Source organism: Nomascus leucogenys, chromosome 5 (assembly GCF_006542625.1).
Source record: "Nomascus leucogenys isolate Asia chromosome 5, Asia_NLE_v1, whole genome shotgun sequence".
Classification (NCBI taxonomy): Eukaryota; Metazoa; Chordata; class Mammalia; order Primates; family Hylobatidae; genus Nomascus; species Nomascus leucogenys.
Genome location: NC_044385.1, coordinates 137,456,095 through 137,470,462, shown reverse-complemented (window position 1 = coordinate 137,470,462; position 14,368 = coordinate 137,456,095). Strand labels below are relative to the sequence as shown.

Genomic DNA, 14,368 nt, shown 5'->3' with positions numbered 1-14,368 from the left:
CACAAACAGTAAATATTAACAGTTTCAGAGAGTTCAACCTCAACACAGCTTCCCATAAGGAGGACTGAGAGCCAGGGTGGTGCCAGCCCTTCCCGCTTCTCACCCTCCTTATTCCATGTGGATCCCCTGCCAGGGCAGCCAGGGAGAATGTCCTCCAATGAAACCAATTCAAACACCATGCTGAAAACCAAACAGTCACTAGGAAACCAGCCTTCCACTTCCTAAGCACATAAGACCTTCCGAGAAGGCCACTTACATCTCAATGCTTTCTACAAAACCAGGGTGGTCTCATTAACCAAGGCCAGGGTGCTGTCCTATGCTGCGTAAAAACAGTAACGATGTGGGTGGAGCACCTCTCTCTGTCCTTGCCAACAAGAAATACTTTCAATAAACACATAGATATACACACTTAACGGGTATTATCAATACTAAAGCAAATTATAAAAAAGGGTCATGTTGCATATATCCACTTATAAAAAATTACGACGAGAAACATTTTATCAATTCCATATATAAGGCTTCATAATTATTTCTGTAAAGCTGCCCATCGTGTTGATGCTGTTTTAAAAATCAGTAGCACAGAAACTGTCAGAGTACTTCCGAGTGTGTGTATGTGGTGTCTGTCTTTGTGAGAGAGAGCACGCACACACAAGAGCAAGTGCACTTTTGTGGGCAACAGACAACTCAGCATCTTTTGTCTATAACTTTGTGCTTTCCAAAAATCATTTCCTTGAAACAATCCCAGGCTAGAGGTTACTGAAATAAAGCACAGTGCTATCTTCAGGGGCCTGCTGTGGGTAACACCTGCACAGCAAGGTGTCCTGCTCACCGTGCAGGCTGCATTGACATGGGCCCATGAGCACATCGCATGTGTTCCTATCATTTCTTTTTTTTTTGAGACGGAGTTTCGCTCTGTCACCCAGGCTGGAGTGCAGTGGCGCCATCTCGGCTCACTGCAAGCTCCGCCTCCCGGGTTCACGCCATTCTCCTGCCTCAGCCTCTCCGAGTAGCTGGGACTACAGGCGCCCGCCACCACGCCCGGCTAATTTTTTGTATTTTTAGTAGAGACGGGGTTTCACCATGGTCTCGATCTCCTGACCTCATGATCCGCCCGCCTCGGCCTCCCAAAGTGCTGGGATTACAAGCATGAGCCACCGCGCCCGGCCTGTTCCTATCATTTCTAAACATGGACACGTCCTCTGCCTTCTTTCCTCAACATCCACCTTCCCTGGGGAGATGGGTGGGGAACTGAAGAGGGTCCAGGACAGACTCCCATCCGCTACAGCCACTATAGCCACTGGCCCCTGCCCCCTTCTCTGCTGGGGCAACAGTGAGCACTCTGTGGACAGCAGAACCACAAGGACAGAGGAGGAGCCACAGGACTGCTCACCATGCTGGGCACCAGGGCAGGCACTCATAGACATCAATGCTCCAAACATCACTGGGTGGGGCAGACCTACAATTCTGCAAGTGATACAGAGGAGAGCCTGCATGAAGGCCACTGCCCACACCATCACTGCCAGCAGAACGGCTGACGCTCTGCACCCAAGGCGGACCCCTGTTATGTGGATGGCATGGCCGGCCCCTCTGAGCATGGACAGCCTGTTCCGCACACACACGTGTCCCTCCGCTCCGCCCAGTTCTTACTCAGAAGTGCTCCTCTTCCCACTACTCACTCTATGCATTCCTAAAGCATGAATAGAGTGACATGAGGGCTTCAGACAGGAGCAATTTATATTTTACCAACAATTCTCTAGGTGTTAGAGAATTTATCAGGCAGTCCCATGAAAACCAAACTTCATGATATTAAAAATATATTTCAACTCCTTTAAATGTAATTCACATAAGTACCTTTTCCACCAAAATAAGAATCAAGGAAAAATTCATTCAGGTCATTATTTATATTTCAGGGTTACCTGTGAAATTTCCTAACTATGGTACAGCAGAGAAAAATTAACAAAACTAAACAGAATTACCCTCATCACCACTCCCTCAAAAAAAGCCCTGAAGCCAAAAAAGTGAAATGTGTGCAAGCAAAACTCCTTTTAATATCCACAAGACACTCTTACAATGCCAGAACAAATACAGTTAAAAAAGAAATGAAATTTTGTAAATGTTTGTGGATCATCGTTTTAGTTTCAGTTTGAAGTTAAAAAAAAAAAAAAATAGTGCCATAATAAAACGAAACAGCTAGTTATAGCTACTCTGACCAAAGACAGCTCTTTCAGCTTCACTTCTGCTGATGCCAGCAGCCCGTACACAGTGGGTCTCCTCAGTCCTTAGTAACACAGTGCTGTGGGCTGACGGCAGCCACAAAACACACGCAAGCATGGAGCCAAGCGCAGAGGAACAAACTGCTGGGGAAAAAATCATTTTCAAAGACTAAATTATGACACCCATAGTTCATTCAAAATAGCCGGCCATGGACAAGTGTTGCCGCCATCACTGGACACTGCAGAAGGTCTGAGCTGCTAAAATGGTCAGAGTTGGCATTCTGCGCTCGCAGGGCTCACACTTAGAACTTAAACCCAAGTAACACAAGGACAGTGTGGACGCAAATAAGACTTTAAACTTCAACCCACTACACTTGAACCAATCCTTAAAAATTATTCCACAGCATGAGCAGACTAGTCTACCCACAGGCGTGGCAGCTTAAAGACCATCACACACGTGGAAAAACCGGCAAGAGGAATAAGAAAGAATCCAACCACAAAGGCAGGAGGGAGGAAGGAGCCTTGGCACAGGGAAGCCTGACCCCAATTCACTGCCACGCTCTTTGGGGTGGGGAGGAATCTGTGGCCAACACGGCGGAAACTCTCGTGACGCAGGGACCTCGGGAGGGCACACAAGCTTCATGTTCCACAGTGGTGGCACCTGCTGGCTCGGGGGACCTTCCTCTCGCTGCAGCTCTGACTCCCAGCACTAAAGCAACAGTGACTTGACCCAGGGCTGCTGTCCCGAGCAGGCCCTCCGCTGTCCTGAGTCTGTCCCTCCACTCTCTGGGCAGCCCTGGGAAGGAGGCACAAAGACCCTCCTGACTCAAAAACCCACCTGTATTCTTTCTTCCAGTTACTTCAGGAAAATGCTACACGTACATTAAGACCTGACAGACACACTCATTAAGGTAATAACAGAGAAGAGGATCAACGCAGCACACGCCCGCAAGCACTGCTCTTGAACGGCTTCGCATTTTAGGAAACTAACAGTCCTAGTGACTTTCAATGTCATCTTTAGGACAGGTCCTCAGAAAGACGAACTTTCGGTTCATCTTCCTCATCACTCCATCAATAATTCTTGAAGAATTTCCAGAGATAACAAATGTAACACTTGCATTGTGCTTTCTGGAAATCTCATTCAATGTATAAATTCCCAGGGGTAGGGGGAATAGCGCACAACTGGAAACACGCTGGACGCTTGGAGGCACTGTGGACACTCCCAAGCGGGAGGTGCAGAGGGAGGGTTCTTTGGGTTTTCCTTTTCTGCGACTGTTGTGAGTTCTAACTTCCTTTCCTTTCACTGCATTGTTCAAGGCTGCTGTTTCCTTTCAGGGCTGCAGATGCTTCAGTAACAAATAGGAAGTTCAAAAAATCTTAATCCTTTTATATTTGAGCACACCCAGGAAACAGTAACTATCCAGGGTCTTTAAAACAACAACAACAACAAAGAAACAACAGAAGACAACCGAATATTCACTGAGCATTTGGCGTGTTCACCCTGACCTGACCTGCTGACAGTTTTAGCTGAACGCTCGTAACATCCCTGTGAATGAGTTCCTTCAGGAAAGGAAGCTGAAACCCAGAGACAGGAGGAAATCTGCCCAAGGTTGCAGTGCCTGAAGGGAGCAGCCAAAGCCAGAGCCGAGTCCACCCTGCTGCCATGTCTGAGCTGTCCTAGACACCCACGCAGTGCCACACCTGAGCCCCAAATGTGCTTCTAAAGAGGGAACCAACACCTGTTCACTGACGAGGCTATAAGTGGAAATGCTCGGTTAAGGTGAAGTTAAATATTTAAGTTAGAAAGACAATGGCATTTATCTTCATGCTACTAAAACAATACTTTTTCCATTTATGGGTTTCGAAAATGTGTGAATTTCTGTTTTCAAAAGAAATTATGAAATTTTTTGTAAAACATTAATACAAATCTGTGTATTAATTTTTTGTAAAACATTAATATAAATCTTTTTAGAAGCAGAAAGTGAGCCTCTGAGCTCTCTCAGCCCCGGTGTGGTCTCCTCCAAGCCAATCCTCCAATCCTCAAACAAATCAATTCTTAACACTCACTAATGATCGAGATCCTCCTCAATAACTGGAACAGCTGAGAAACATCTTCCTCCAATTCACAGGAAGCAGACACTGTCTTGTCTCACAAAATAAGCAAAACATCTGTGCATTCTCTGTTGCACTTATTTTTGGTTTCAGGTTGAAAAGCTAATGGTCTCCAATGTAATGTTTTGTATATAAAACCTAATATTAATCTGAAATGAGATACTTTCTTTTACAGCTGATGTAACTCGGGCTCATGTACTTCCAGTTTTAAGAACTGAAATATGATTCCAGGACCCCTAAGCTTGTGGCTACACCCCAGAACACTTACTAACCCCTTCAACCTATTAGCCAAAGGGCTTCAGGCTGTAAGGAAGACATCAAAAAGATTTGTCTTTTTACAAAAATACCATCATTTTAAAGACTTCTTACCAGTACTTCTCAAGCACTAATTTTGAGGGGTAATTAAAATTCATACCCTTTAATAACCAAGGGACTATTAGCATCATACTATTTCATGCACTATTTGAAGGACACAGAGCCATCCACCCTCCCCGTTGCCCAGACGCCTAGCGAGTGCACCTGTGTTCCGTGAGGACATTCACTGCAGAAGGGTGATTGGCACAATACGTGAGGTACAGGGTTTTCATCTGGGGCATCAGGTTTAAAAAGCAGCCTCCGACTCTCTGCTGAGCTTCGGGCAACCTGGACAAATGCGACACAAAGGGAAATAGTCATCAGTTTTACAGACAGGACAACTGCTAACTGACAGACATATAATACTCTGAGTAAGGAAAACCTCCCTCTGCACCTATCTGTGAAAACAAGAGGCCCCAATCCCAGCACACACGTGTTGCTGCCTTGAGTCTAGCAGGGAGAAGGGGCACCCAGAAAGCAGCTCTGCTGCCAGGTCCTCTCCAGCAGCATTCGCACTGCACAGCATCCCAACCAAGCCTCAGGCCCAAGCTCTTTGTGCAGTGAGAAAAACAGATGTCACAGGGCCTTCAGCTTTGCATAAAATAAGGAGAATTATTGAATGTGGTTATTCAGTCTGTGGGTTTTCTACCAAAGCAGCAGCATCAAGACTAACAAAAAATACAAAAACCATCTTTCCCTTCAGGTTAGAGACTAGAAAGCGAGCCCACCTATCAGTTGCCTCTCCTCCCCAGATCCACAGCATCCTGACAGTTAACAGGCTTTTCCAAGAAGCATAAACTCACGAGAACAAAAAGAATGAGGAAGAGACGACCAGAACCAGCACTGGAAGCTGCATGAGGGGTGACGAGTCAGCACAAGCTGCAGGCATCAGGGCCCCTGGTGGTGCCACCTTAGTGGCGGGTGTGCCTAATGGGGTACACGCTCACCTCTCCAGACCTCAGAGTTTCTGGAGGACGCCAGCAACAACGCGGAGCAGGGGCACGTGTGCTGAAAACAAGAGACCCACGTGAACTCTTACCACCTTCCCTGCACCCCAGGGTGTCTTTGCTCCCCAGATACCCACAATATTACCAGAAGGATTACATCCTCCTACCTAGGGAATGGGAGCCAGAGAAAAAGTGACCAAAAACATGAACACCAGGGATTCCTACAGAAAACAAGAGTCAACCAGTCCCAACTCTCGGACAGCACTTCCAAAGTGTTTTTAGTGTGCCAACCTTAATTATAAGAAGGCATGAAAGGATGACAAATACATTTGCCTAAAAAAAGGGGGGGAATGAAGGAGCAAAGGGGAAAAAGGAAATATGATAGTCATTCCACATCAGAATGAAAGTTCCTGATACAGAAAACCAAAAATATAAGCAGAAGTCAATCAAAGAAATCATCACACGACTAAACAGAAAGAGTGCAAGGCACAAGACCAAAGGTGTCCATGAGCGTCGGCACGGGCCGAAAGAAGACCAAGGCCCCAGACGACAGCAGTCATTCGGAAGCCCAGAAACAAGGATGCAAAGAGCCATGAGTGAGAAACACCTGCTCACACCAAGAATGAGGAACAGCATGGGGCTCCTCAGCACCAGAGCCCAGAAACACTGAAGCACCCCTTGAAACGGGGGTGGAAATCGCTTCCTCTAACTGTCTCCATCTGAGTCAACCGTGAGCACTCACATGGATTAACTGCCTGGCATGCACTCGCTCCTGGGGAAGTTCCCAGAGCAGGTACTTGACCAAAATGACAGAGGAATGCAAAAAAAGGGAAAGACGTCAGCATCCAACACAAAGGTGGATGGAACCTGGGAATAGGGTCCAGGCCTACAACTCATGGGGACACTGCTTCTGCTCTGCCAGCCCCTCCGATAAGCACACGGCCTCACTCCACCCCTGCTGGGAACAGAACACCGCGGACTGGGTAATTTACCAACAACAGAAATCCACCGCCCACAGCTCTGGAGGTTGGAAGCCTAAGATCAAGGCACCTGCAGATGGTCCCCTATTGCATCCTCACGGGGGGAAAGGGCAAAACAGCTCCCTCACAGCTGTTACAAGGCTGCTGCTCCCATTCATGAGGGCTCCATCCTCACGACCTAACCACCTCCAAGGCCCACCTTTTAATACCATCCAATTGGTGATCATCTGTAATAACAGATGATCTGGGGATACACATTCAGACCACAGCACACTGGCTCCCAAATGTATCAGCTGGCAGGCATGCCTTTCAACCCCGCAGGCAGGACCTCAGGCCCAGGACTTCCTGGTTCCACCTATCATCCAGTCTCTGGGTGTGTCTCCACCTTCAGGAGCAATGCTTTCCACTCTGTGGCTAAGTACTGGTTGGAGAAAGCCACGGTCAGGAGAATCAGCGAGTCACAATTATTAGGAAAAATCTTCATTTTCAAAACACAGAGCACTCAAAATTTATGCTAACTTGGTCTTCTCCCTGTTTTTCAACAGTTTTTTAAATTCATTTCTTAATAACTGTTAACCGAGGCTCAAAAAGACTGTTCCTGTTTCCATCAATTTAAGAAAATTTACTGAGCTGTTATCAGCACGTCCTACAATAGCTATGGAGACAGAAAAGCACAGGAAGTAACGCTGTGACAGAGGTTCCAAATCCCACCACCCACCGTTTTCTCTCCTCAGATTCTCAAGCATTCCCAGCACAATGGGTCGTCTTCTTTTTTTTTTATTTTTATTTTTATTTTTTTTTTTATTTTTATTTTTTTTGAGATGGAGTTTCTCTCTTGTTGCCCAGGCTGGAGTGCAACGGTGCCATCTCAGCTCACTGCAACCTCCGCCTTCCAGGTTTAAGCGATTCTCCTGTCTCAGCCTCCCAAGTAGCTGGGATTACAGGCACGTGCCACCACGCCTGGCCGGGCCTTCCCTTCTAGACTAGATAACATGTCAGTTTTATAAAACATGGCCTTCAGGAAAGAGGTGAGAATAACCCTCTGCTTCTAAAACATAGCAATATGTAGATGTCAAATGTAGTTACTGTAAATAATACAGACAATAGAAATGTAAAATGTGGGTAATAAAAATATCCCACACAGGTTCAGGTGGCTGATCTGTGTAAGAACATCTACCAAATGTAAGTGCTGCCTCCACATACTAGTCTCTTCCCTGTGCTGTGTAAAAAAAGGCCAATGCCCTTCTTCAATATTTAACTGTCCATCTCTTTCCCTCTCTTAGCTCTCCTTTGATCTCTCTCTGAGCAAGACATGTCCCCACCCAGAGTACTGGAGGGAGCTTACAGAAGCACAACAGGTACCTACAGGGACTGGGAATTTAGTGGGGTCTGCAATAGCAGGGACCTTGCCCACAGCACAACGAGGCTAAGGGTTAGGATGCAGAAGTCTTCCTGCCAGTGGCAGTGACAGACAGACCTCTGCACAGATGGGAGGCTGTCCCACCCGCCTTCTCTGCCATGCTTCTTTACCCTCAAATCCAACAGCCACTAGCCACCTGCAGCTATTTCAAGTAAGGTTAAAATTTTTTAAAAAATTAAAAATTCAGTTCTTCAGTTGCGTTAATCTCATTTCCAGAGCTTCACAGCCCCACGTGGCTAGAGGCTACTGAAATTTGTCTAGCAGATATAGCATGTTTCCATCAATGCAAGCTCTCAACAACACTGGTCTAATTCATCCAAGCCATGTTTCCAAATCCTGAATGTGTCACGCAATTATTATGGTGCTTTACTGTTTAGTTTACTAAAACACAACAGAAGGCAAAGTAAGCTAGCATCTGCACTGCTGCAGACCCATTTCCAACTAACAGCTAAGCGGGGTTTCCACAGCCTACAGGGATTAACCACAGTTCTGTCCATCTGCAGGGTAGTCACTGACTCAAATTAATTTCAACTACTAGATGTATGCAGCACCATTACAAGGCACTGGGAACAAACTAAAAACAGGGTAAGAAACAGTCTCTACCTTAAAGTGAGTGCTATCATTTTGTACAAAAGTAAACTGAAGACAATTATGTAGTCTCAGTGACAGGAGCTACAAACTGCTGCCAGCCTACAGAGAGGAAGGACATGCCCCTTAATCCAGGTACTTAAAACACACAGGTTTTGAGAATATTCTGACACCTAAGCAGGTGATGTTCGTACTCAGAGACACAGTGAACATCAGGAAGAGGCTGGCTTCTAGAATGATAGGACCCTGCATGCCTCACTGGGAGGACTGCAGAGAACTGGGTAATGATGGAATGCCAAAATTATACACACAAAAAAACACTGCCCGAGATGTGGCACAGGAAAATTATTGGTGCTACCCACAATGGGTTAAATTCTTATGATTGCAGGAATACTGCTCAGCGCTGGGCCATGGGCTATGCTAAGATTTCATCTCCTACCTGGTCCAGTGACACAGCCCCTGATGCATTCAGAAATGGAAATCTAGATAAACTGATTTTCATTTCTGATATTTCATCAATTAACGAAAATTAAGTCATATTTCAGCATAGCTTATAAATGAACAATTCATGGTACGAGTGGTTTTTCCTATTTCATTCACCGCACTGAGCCTAGGCTCTAGATTTTTATTACCTCTTTCAGTCCCAGACTAATTCTCCAAGAATTTTCTGTCACTGCCATCACCAAAGTTTCATGGTTGATAAAGCCCTTGTTCATTAATTCGGTAGCAGATAAAGCTCATAAAGGTCAGCTGCGCCCTAGGACTCGAGCATAACGTGCCAACATATTCCACACATAACGCTGCCTAGACACCTGAATTCACACGACAACCAACCAGACTCACAGAAATCACCATTACAGAATATGAGTTCAGAATTAAAGGAGAGGATGTTCCCCTCGGTTCTCTCTTGTGCTCCATAGGCTGCTCTTCAGAGTGTGATAACGTGCAGACAGGGCACCCCACGGGGGCTACATCAAGGCCTTGGGCAGCAGGATGGCACACATGGGTCACTAGGGGCAGCACGCATCATGCCAGCTGCTCCCACCAGGCCTCCTGGCAGAACCAAAGCCATGATCTAACAGGTGTGATGTTGCATTGTGCCCATGAATGATCTGATGACAGCTAGAGTCACACATACTGTCTACATCTTCACAGTAACAGCAACAGCACAAGGTGAAAGGGGATACCCAAGGGTTTTTTTTTTTCCTCACCCAGAAGATGACTGGGTCTCAGGAAAAACACTTGAGAAATCAAATGCTAAGCAGTTTCCCCCATAACACATTTACTCCTAGTGATATTGCTAACTAGACAGAGGAATGTTTCTCAGTTCAATAACAAGTGACTTCAGATGGAAACTGAGATGCACATGAAGACAGAGCAATGTGCTGGGGGAACCTCCGTACACATCTCCAGCCGCAATGAACCCAGCAGCCTGTCTGTGATCAACAGATGGCCTTCAGAGATGAGACTTCACAAGTAGCCTCCTGCTCCCACTCAGGGTGGAGATAGACACAGACAGAGAGACAGACAGACAGACACACACACACATGGACACGGGGCCCCTGTAACCACATGACCTCTGGCAGGTCCCTCTCTTGTTGACTACCAAAGCTTCTAAGTTTTCCAGTTTATCGGCATACAGTTGTTCACAGTAGCCTCTAGTGAGCCTATGAATTTCTGCAGTATCAGTTTTAAAATCAGAAACGAAAAAGAAAAATTATTTATTTGGGTCTTCTCTTTTTTCTTAGTCTGACTAAAGGTTTGTCAATTTTATTTTTTCAAAAAAGCCACTTTTGGTTTCATCGATCTTTTGTAATATTTCAATTTCATTTACTTTCACTCTAATCTTTATTATTTTTCTTCTATAATTTTGGGTCTGGTTTGCTCTTGCTTTTCTTGTTCTTTAAGATGCATCATTAAGGTTGTTTATTTGAAATTTTTCTACTTTTTGATGTAGGTGCTTACAGCTATAAACTTCCTCTTAGTACAGCTTTTGCTGTATCCCATAGGTTTGGGTATGTTGTGTTTCCATGATCATTTGTTTCAAGAAATTTTTTAATTTTCTTAATTTCTTCATTGACCCACTGGTCATTCAGGAGCACACTGTTTAATTTCTATGTGTCTGTACAGTTTCCAAAATTCCTCATTATTGATTTCTAGTTTTATTCCATTGTGGTTAGAAGAATCTTGATGAAATTATATTTGATTTTTAAGAGATGAATTTCATTTTTAAAAAATTTTTAAGACTTGTTTTGTGCTTAATATAGATGATCCTTAAGAATGATCCAAGTGCTAAGAAAAGAATGCGTATTCTGAAGCCACTAGAGGAAATGTTCTGTAAGTATCTTTAGATTGATTTGTTCTAAAGTACAGATAAAGACAAGTGTCTTTGTTGCTTTTCTGTATCAAAGATCTGTCCAGTGCTGAAAGTGGCGTGTTGACATCTCTAGCTATTATTGTATTGGGGTTTATCTTTAGTTCTAATAATACTTGCTTTATATTATCTGGGTGCTCCAATGTTGGATGCATATATACAACTGCTATATCCTCTTGCTGAATTGACCCCTTTATCATTATATAATGACCTTGTCTCTAGCTTTTGTCTTGAAATCTATTTTGTTTGATATAAGTATAGCTACTCCTGCTCTTTTTGGTTCCCATTTGCATGGAATATCTTTTTCCATTCCTTTATTTCCAGACTATAGGTGTCTTTATAGAGGTGAAGTGTGTTTCTTGTCAGCAACAGATCATTGGGGTTTTTGTTTTTTTAAATCCATTCAGCCACTCTACAGCTCTTGATTGCAGAGTTTAGTTCATTTAAGTTCAATGTTATTATTCATAACCATGGACTTACTCTTGCATTTTGTCATTTGTTTTCTTGTTTTGTAATCTCCTCTTCCTTTTTTCCTTCCTGTCTTCCTTTTAGTAAAGGTGGTTCTCTGGTTTTATGTTTTAATTTCTTGCTTTTTATTTTTTATGGATCTATTGTATGTTTCTTAATTTGAGGTTATCATGGACTTGCTAATAATAAAACCTATTATTTTTAAATGACAACACTGATTGTGTAAACAATGTAATAAACAAGGAGAGAACATTAATTAGAAACTCTACACTTTTTGTCCTTGTGCTTTTTAACTTTTTGTTGTTTCTACTTATATCTTACTGTACTATGTCTTGAAAAGTTGTAGTTTTTGATCAGTTCATCTTTTAACCTTTCTACTCAAGATATGAGTAGTTTACACACAGTGTTATACTATTCTGTATTCTTCTGAGTACTATTACCAGTGACTTTTGTACCTTCAGGTGATTTCTTATTGCTCACTGACATCCTTTTCTTTCATACGGAAGAACTCCCTTTAGCATTTCTTGTAGAACAGGGCTGGTGTTAATAAAATCCCTCAACTTTTGTTTGGGAAAGTTTTTATTTCTCCTTCATGTTTGAAGAATATTTTTGCTGGATATACTATCCTAGGATAAAAGGTTTTTGCTTTCAGCAATTTAAATATGTCAGGCCCACTGTCTCCTGGCCCGGGAGCTTTCCACTGAGAAGTCTGCTGCCAGATGTATTGGAGCATCTTTGTATGGTATTTGTTTCTCTCTCTGCTTTTAGGATCCTTTCTTCATCATTGACCTATGGGAGTTTGCTTATTAAATCTCATAAGGTGGTCTTCTATGGGTTGAATCTACTCCGTGTTTTATTAATATAACCTTCTTGTACTTGAATACTGATACCTTTCTCTCTGGGAAGTTATCTGTTATCTCTTTGAATAAACTTTCTACCCCTATGTCTCTCTTTACTTCCTCCTTAAGGCCAGTAACTCCTGGATTTGCCCTTTTGGGGCTATTTTCTATATCTTGTAGGCATGCTTCATTGTTTTTGATTCTTTCTTTAGTCTCTTCTGTGTATTTTTAGATGGCCTGTCTTCAAGCTCACTAATTCTTTCCTCTGCTTGATCAATTCTGCTAAGAGACTTTGATGCATTTTTCAGTATGTCAACTACATTTTTCAACTCCAGAATTTCTGCTTGATTCTTTCATATTTCAATCTGTTTAAATTTATCTGATAGGATTCTGATTTCCTTCTCTGTGTCATCTTGAATTTCACTGTTTCCTCAAAAGAGCTATTTTTTAATTCTCTGTCTGAAAGGTCACATATCTGTCTCTCCAGAATTGTTTACTGGTAGCTTTATTTGGCGAGTTCCTGTTTTCCTGGATGGACTTCATGCTTGTGGATGTTTGTCAGTGTCTGGGCATTGGGCATTGAAGAGTGAGGTGTTTATTGTAATCTTAACAGCCTAGGCTTGTTTGTACCCATCCTTCTTGGGAAGGCTTTCCAGGTATTCAAAGGGACTTGGGCGTTGCGATTTAAGTTTCTGGTCCCACTGCAGCTATATCTGCATTAAATTGGGGCACCCCACGCCCAGTAATGCTGTGACTCTTGCTGATTCACACAGGAACCACCGTGGTGTTCTTGAACAAAATCCAGAAGAATTTTTCATTACTAGGCAGAGACTCTCTGTTCTTTTCCCTTACTTTCTCCCAAACAGAGAGAGAGAGAGAGAGAGACAGAGAGAGGGGTGTGTGTGTGTGTGTGTGTGTGTGTGTGTGTGTGTGTGTGTGTGATGACTAGCTGGAGCTAGAGGAGGGTGACACAAATACCCCTGTAGCCACCACCATTGGGACTGCACTGGTTCACACCTGAAGCCAGTGAAGCACTGGACTGCACCCAAAGCCCATGGTAACCACTTGCTAACTACTGCTTATGTTTGCTCAAGACCCTGGGGCACTACAATCGGCAGGTGGCAAAGCCAGATGGGCATGTGTCCTTTCCTTCAGGGCAGTGAGTTCTTGGTTCTCGGCAGGTCTAGAGATGCCATCTGGGAGCCAGAGCCTGGAAGCTGAAACCTTAGGAATCTAGCTGGTGCACTATTCTACCACAGTTGAATATTTCTTGTGGCACCCAAGCCACAAGAAAAAGTCCTTCCCACTCTTCACTCCCCTTTTCCATAAGCAGGAACCTCTCCCTGTGGCCACCGCCACCCCAGGCCTGCAGCAAGTACTGCCTGTTTATCGCTAATGTTCATTCAAGGCCCAAGGACTCTTCAGTCAGTTGGTGGTGAATGCTGCCAGGCCTGAGACTCTCCTTTCAGAGCAGTGGGCTGCCCTCTAGCCCAGAGCAGGTCCTGAAATCATGTCTAACAGCCAAGGCCTGAAACTGGGGACTCCCAAGAGCCCACTTGATGTTCTGCCTCACTGTGGCTGGGCAGATACCTACGCTGCAAGACAAAGTCTCCTCTCTTTTTCTCAAGCAGGAGTCCCTCCCTGTAGACACCACAGCTGGGAATGTGCTAGGTCACATTTGAAGCCAGTTCGTCTTTGAGTCTCATGCAAGACCCATGGTGAGTTCTGCCTGAGTACCACTGCTGATTACTCAGGGCCCAAGGACTCTTTAGTCAGCAGATGATGGAACCTGACAGGAACTGGGTGCTTCCCTTCAAAGCAGTGGGTTCCCTTTTGGTCCAAGGTATGTCTATAAACGTCATCCGGGAGCCTCAGGGCTCTGCCTGATGCCCTATCCTACTGTGGCTGAGCTGGTATCCAAGCTGCAAGACAAAGCCATCTTTACTCTTCTCTTATTCTCAAGCAGGAGGAAGGAGTCTCTCCTGGGGCTGCAGGCTGCACTGCTTGTGGTTGTGGGAGGGTGATGCAAGGCCTCCCTTGGCTGCCCCGGCTGAGGTCTCACTAGGTTGCATG

At 44.4% G+C, this 14,368-nt stretch overlaps 1 protein-coding gene across 10 annotated transcripts in view; it reads right to left on the bottom strand.

Moving 5' to 3' along the window:
- Window positions 1–14,368, bottom strand: part of ARHGEF7 (Rho guanine nucleotide exchange factor 7) — a 190,936-nt gene that overhangs the window by 33,231 nt on the left and 143,337 nt on the right. For all 10 annotated transcript variants that reach the window (XM_030813698.1, XM_030813701.1, XM_030813702.1 and 7 more), the window contains one exon: window positions 4,845–4,967. In XM_030813698.1, coding sequence (XP_030669558.1) covers window positions 4,845–4,967 — 123 coding nt within the window. The remainder of the gene's footprint in view (window positions 1–4,844; window positions 4,968–14,368) is intronic.